The following is a 5716-nucleotide window of genomic DNA, read 5'->3' as shown; positions in this document are numbered from 1 at the left end:
GGGTTTAGGGAGCAGTCCCCATTGAGCTCCTGGGCACCCTCGACGGAGGAGCCTTCAGTGGGGGGTAGGGAGCAGTCCCTGGTGGGCTCCTGGGCGCCTTCGATGGAGGGGACCCTGGCGGGGTTTAGGGAGCAGTCCCCATTGAGCTCCTGGGCACCCTCGACGGAGGGGCCTTCAGTGGGGGGTAGGGAGCAGTCCCCGGTGGGCTTATGGGTGCCCTCGCCCGAGAGGAAACTAGTGGCAGTTAGGGAGCAGTCCCCGGTGGGCTCCTGGGCGCCCTCAACAGAGGGGACCTCAGTGGGGGGTAGGGAGCAGTCCCCGGTGGGCTCATGGGCGCCCTCGCCAGAGAGGAAACCAGTGGCAGTTAGGGAGCAGTCCCCAGTGGGCTCCTGGGCACCCTCAACAGAGGGAACCCCGGCGGGGGGTACCCAGCAGTCCCCAGTGGGCTCCTGGGTGCCCTCGATGGAGGGGACCTCCGTGGGGGGTAGGGAGCAGTCCCCAGTGGGCACCTGGGTGAAGGGGAAAATACATCGGTGGGCAGAGAGGAGCAGGCATCAGTGGGCAGAGGAGAAAGCAAATGTGGAGGAGCTGTTCCAGGACGCCACGGGGACTTCTGAGGTGCCCTACCTCCCCAAGCAGGAGATGGGCAGTGTCTCCAGCAGCCAGAAGATGGACAATGTCTCCCTGTCTCCAACCCCTCTGCCTGCGTCAGAGGGGGAGGATACAACCTGGTCACCAACCTCACTGACCCCCGTGTCAGAAGTGGGAGCTGAGGTGTCCCCACCGCTCAGCAGCATATCTCAAGAGCCTCGCGAGCCCAAGGAGATGTCAGACCTCAGCCCTGTGACCATGACGGGGCTGTCCTCAGTGGGTGTCTCACCCTCGCCCTTGGAAGCTGAGAGCGGGATGGACCTGGCTGCCAGCGGGGATAAGGAAGAGGAACAGGATGTCTTCAGCCCTTCGGCCAGGTACTTGGGGTGATGACTGATATATTCCGTCAACCCCATTCTCTGCCAGGTGGAGGATCATGCCCTCTTTTCTCACTTTTATTCATGAACTTGGTATTTAGTGAGTGTTGACTTTGTGCTAGGCATTGTTCTAAGCACTGGGAATCCAGCACTGAGCAATTTGGGAAGTATATGCCCTTGCCATCTTGTGTGTAGAGCCCAGAGATGCTGTTTAACCTCCCGCAATGCACAGGCTCTTCCTCCAACCTCACCCCCAGCGAAGAATGATCCACACAAACTATCAGTAGTGATGAAGTTAGGAATCCTGACAATAAAAACTAAGGCAATTATATTGTATGATATAAGCTGATAGCTCCATGGGGAGACAGTACAGGAGGGCAGACTAGGCGTGAAGGTAGGCAGCCTCCAGAATGGGACTGTGGATCCGGGAGGGCCTCAGGGAGCTGATGTCACTTGTTAAAGAGTTGGAGGAGAAGAGGGAGGGTTCCGTGCACACATCTGGGGAAGTTATGAGTGTGCAATATGTTGACCAAGAGTGAGTTCCAGGGGGCCCCAGAGAGAAGAATGCCATCAGAAGAGTCAGGGAACTGGTGGCGATCACAGGAGACCTTGCCGGGCGTTTTAAGAACTTAGGCTTTGATGCTGATGAGTGAGCTGGGGGCAGGTGGATTGAGCTAAATAGTTGGGATTCATGTGTGTTAGAAAGGGCTCTCTCTGGCCCAAGCATAGAGAAGGTAAGCGGGCAAGGATGGAAGCTCGGAGAGTCGGCAAGAGGCAGTCGCAGTGATCCAGGCATGAGATGTGGATCTGGACACGGGAGGTGTTGGAGGTGTTGAGAGGAGACAGGGTTCTAGAGATGCTCTGATGGCTGAGCCAACAGATTGTGTCCATGTGATATGAAGGGAAAGTGTAAGGGTTGGGGTCTGGGACCCCATTGGTAGCAGTCAGAGAAGCTGTGAAGGAAATGGGCGGCAGGTAGAGCATCAGGAGTTCCATTTCGGACGTCTGAATTCCAAGATGTCTGGTGAAGATGTGGGTTAGGTAGCCGGATGCGTGAGTCACGGGTGACTTGGGAAATCAACAGCTCGGGGCCGGCTACTGCAAGGTAGGATACTAGGGGAGGTCTCTGGCCAGCGAGTGTAAACGAAGAAAGTGTTGGGAAGAGGGGAGACCACAGTAGTGGTGTGCAGAATGGTGAGACACAGGCATCCTGGCCACCATGGGAAAAGAGCAGTTGTGTCTAATGCCCCATCTAGGTGGGGGGAGGTGGGACTGAGGATTTATCAGCAAGGATTCGATTATTTGTTACATGGTGGTAACGAGCTGAATGGGGCAGGCCTGAGGAGGCACAGAGAGCAGGAGGTCATCTGCCAGCGTCCTTGAAAACGTGATGCTGGCTGAAAGGAGCCAGATGCAAGGGTCCCCTTCGCGGATGATGCCCTTTGACAATTGTGGGGCAGACAAATCCCAGCCGACTGGTGGTTGCCAGGAGCTGGGATGGGGAGGGATGGCGCATGGGGAACAGGGTCTCCCTGTGGGCTGATGAAACGTTCTGGAGCTCAGAGGTTGTGGTCCCACCACGTGACAAATGCAACGAACGCCGCTGAACTGTACACTTTAAAATGATTGCAATGGTAAATTTTATGTGATGGGTATTTCCCCACTGTATCCCTACGTACCTACCTCTGTGCGTTGGCAAAGAGGGCATGCCGAGGGGAGGAGTAGACCAGCTTTCTGCAAGTGGCTTGCTGCAAGGGGAGGAGGGATGTGGGAAGCAGCTGGGGTAGGAAGCCGGCGCACCAGCGATTCTTGAGAGCTACCACAGTGCAGTTGGATGTGGGGTGAAGGGTGCACAGCTGGGCTTGGTAGCGGCTAGGCAGGAGGGAGAGGAACCTGCGAGGTCCGTCGGGGCCAGGAAGACGCAGTGGGTACCCCGTTCCACCTCAGGCTCCGTTTGGGACGGGTTTACTGAGCACTCAGTAAACTGTGGCCCCCAAAGCCTCCTTTGGCTTTCTCTCTCTCTCCAGCATGCTCAGTACCGAGAGCCCTCAATAGCGGGATTCCGAGGACTCGATCTCAGTTGCCAAAGTGTCCAAAGGAGCCCAGCCTGGCCAGGTAGCCCGAGACCCCGCAGACCCGCCCAAGTCCTGGCACTGGAGTCCGGGAGCTCAGACCCCACCCTGGCTCTTTCCTCTTCCCCACAGGCCCCCAGGGTGCTGTGCACCTTTACCGTAAGAAGCAGGGTGCTGAAAAGGCCGGGCGGGAGTATGCTCTCTCTCCGGCAGAGACCAGAGCTATCTATACCTTTATATATTGGGGGGGCGGGGAGCGGGACGGGGGAGAGCCCGCGGGGTGGCCCAGCTTCGCAGAGATTAAAAGCCTGAGTCAGACTCAGCAAAAGTCGTGCCTGGGTGCCTGTGTGTGCGCGGGGGACCCTCAAGAGCTTGGTGGGGCTGGGGGCAGGAGGCTTAAGGGAGGTCCGCGCAGACCCCGCCCCACGTCCTAGAACATCCCCTGCAGCGCAGCGGCTCCCATTGGCTGGGGTCCAGGGGTCCCAGCCAATCCTGCTGGGGGTCGGGTTTCTCGTGAGCTGCACCCAGGAGACTCAGAAGCGACGGGTACCCCTGGACCGCCCCACACCATAGCTGACCCAGTGACACGCTGACATCACTCTGGTGAGGGCAGGGCGGGTGGGCTCAGGGGCTGGCCTTCGGGTGGGGGCCAGCAGCGGGGTGTGGGTCGGAACGAGGGGCGCTCCCGAGCGCCACGGAGCCCCCTTCCCACGCAGGAGCTGCCGCCTCCGTGGATGTTGGATGTCGATTCCCAGAAGCCCCCCAAGGGGAAATGGTCGACACCGCCCTTCGACCCGCGCTTCCCCAACCAGAACCAGACCCGAAACTGCTACCAGAACTTCCTGGGTGAGACCTTGCGGGCCAGGTTAGGGGCAGGGGGTAAGAGAGGGGAGACAGGAAAGGGCGCGCCCCACCTGAAGATGGGGAGAGGGTCGGGGACCCGACTTGGCCTTGGAGACCGTTGGGATGGAAGGGGAGGGGACTACCGTCCGCAGGGGCGGGGCCTGGTGTGGAGCGGCGAGGACCGAGTCCTGGAGGGGCGGGGCCTGGTCTGGAGAGGGTGGACCGACCATGGTGGGGCGGGGCCTGGCCGGGAGTGGGCGGGGCCTGGTATGGAGGGGCGAGGACCGAGCCCTGGAGGGGCGGGGCTTGGTCTGGAGCGTGTGGGCAAACCATGGTGGGCCGGGGTCTGGTCGTGGAGGGGCGCGGCCTGGAGGGGACGGGACCAAGTCCAGGAGCCGGGCAAGGAAGGGCTGGGGGGGGTCTTCCCGGGAGGGGGAGGAGCTTGGTCTGGCGAGGTAGGGGCGAGGCAGGGAGGGAGGGAGAGAAAGAGAGAGAGAGAGGTAGAGAGACAGAGAGAGATACAAAGATACAGAGATACAGCGCGAGCGCCTGGCCAGGGCCGGGGCCTGGAGTGGAGGGGCGGGGTTGAGTCGTGGAGGGCGAGGCCACGGAGGGGGTGGGGCCATTGTTGGGGGCAGGGATGGGGGCGGGGCCAGGCCGGGAGAGCCGGGGCGGGGCAGCAGAGCCACCCCGCCGGCCCCCCCGGCCCCCCCCCGCAGACTACCACCGCCGCGTCAAGAGAATGAACCGCCGCGGCAAGAGCACGCAGCCCTGCGAGTATTACTTCCGCGTGTTCCACTCGCTGTGCCCCATGAGCTGGGTGAGCAGGCCGGGGGGGGCGCCGGCGGCCGGCCGGGGGTGCCGGGTTCCGTGGAGCTGAGCCGGCGCCCTCGGCCTCCTCCCCCCACCCCCGCCCTCCCCTTCCCAGGTGCGGCGCTGGACCGAGCAGATCCAGGACGGGACCTTCGCCGGCAAAATCTGACGGCCTGAGAGCCGCTCCTCCGAACGATCAGCGCACTGACCCCGCGTCCTGGCGTCTCCCGGAGCCCCGGCCCCGGCTGTACGCTCCCCAGTCTCTAAACCACCAATAAAGCTCTGTTGCTGCTGATATTTCTTCTTAATATGTGGTGTGGGGGCTGGAGAAGTCCTTCCTGCGTCAGGGCCCTGCAGCTAGCACTACTGGTGCTGATGGGAGAGGGGGCAGGGGTGGAAGGAGGATCGTGGGGTCTCCAGAGTGGGATGCAGCCCAGCCCCTCCCGCGCCCGCTCCAGTACCTCCAGCAGCCAGCAGCCCCCGGCCTGGGCTTCTGTGGATGACCTCGCTTGCCCCCCAGGGTGCTCCTGACTGTCCACCCCCACACGTGGCCCGCCCTCCATCTCCTCCCTCAGGATCCTTCTCCCCTCTTACCTCCCCAGACTCCTTTGAGACTTACATTCCCAAGTTCTGGGGGGTTGACTGCCCCCCAGCGCTGACCCCAACGGTCCCTCTCCGTCTCTAGACCCTTTCCCAGCTATTCACCACTCTCCGTCACTCCCCCGCCCCCGTCTGACTCCCATTTCCCCCCAAGTACACCCCGTCCTCACGCTCGAGCCCCTCCCAGCAGTCTTCTGCAGGCCCGGCCCGTCCTTTCAGCACTGCTCCCAGGTCAGAGCAGTCTCCTCCGACGTTCTCCAGAGACAGCTGTCACGTCAGCCTCTCCAGGACGCTTCTGCAGGACGCTCCAGGCTCCTATCTGGATAATACTTTGCTCCTGCCCCATCCAGGCACTGGATCTGCCTTCAGCCAGCCTCGGAGGTGGCGGCACTGATTCCAAACCCCCCTTGCAATGTCACC

The 5716-nt window shown here is 61.6% G+C and overlaps 2 protein-coding genes across 2 annotated transcripts in view; both read left to right on the top strand.

Moving 5' to 3' along the window:
• The window catches only part of LOC111139574 (family with sequence similarity 71 member E2), a 4765-nt gene extending 3866 nt beyond the window's left edge, over window positions 1–899 (top strand). Inside the window, 1 exon segment of the mRNA XM_022491893.1 lies at window positions 640–899. Coding sequence (XP_022347601.1) covers window positions 640–899 — 260 coding nt within the window.
• A 2875-nt stretch (window positions 900–3774) lies between these two features.
• Window positions 3775–4959, top strand: LOC111139590 (cytochrome c oxidase subunit 6B2). Its single transcript, XM_022491918.1, has 3 exons — window positions 3775–3886; window positions 4603–4703; window positions 4812–4959. The coding sequence occupies exons 1-3, from the start codon at window positions 3775–3777 to the stop codon at window positions 4863–4865; spliced, it is 267 nt and encodes an 88-aa protein (XP_022347626.1). The 3' UTR covers window positions 4866–4959.
• The last annotated feature ends 757 nt before the right edge of the window (window positions 4960–5716 follow it).

This window comes from Enhydra lutris, unplaced genomic scaffold (genome assembly GCF_002288905.1).
Source record: "Enhydra lutris kenyoni isolate GAN:26980312 unplaced genomic scaffold, ASM228890v2 scaffoldscaffold111, whole genome shotgun sequence".
Lineage (NCBI taxonomy): Eukaryota > Metazoa > Chordata > Mammalia > Carnivora > Mustelidae > Enhydra > Enhydra lutris.
This window is presented reverse-complemented; position numbering and strand designations above follow the sequence as displayed.

Bases quoted from the DNA above. Each gene is read 5' to 3' on its own strand.
- LOC111139590 (XM_022491918.1), top strand. From the start codon at position 3,775: ATGTTGGATGTCGATTCCCAGAAGCCCCCCAAGGGGAAATGGTCGACA. The intron at 3,887-4,602 runs GTGAGACCTTGC...CCCCCCCCGCAG, and splicing joins CTGCTACCAGAACTTCCTGG to ACTACCACCGCCGCGTCAAG. The intron at 4,704-4,811 runs GTGAGCAGGCCG...TCCCCTTCCCAG, and splicing joins CGCTGTGCCCCATGAGCTGG to GTGCGGCGCTGGACCGAGCA.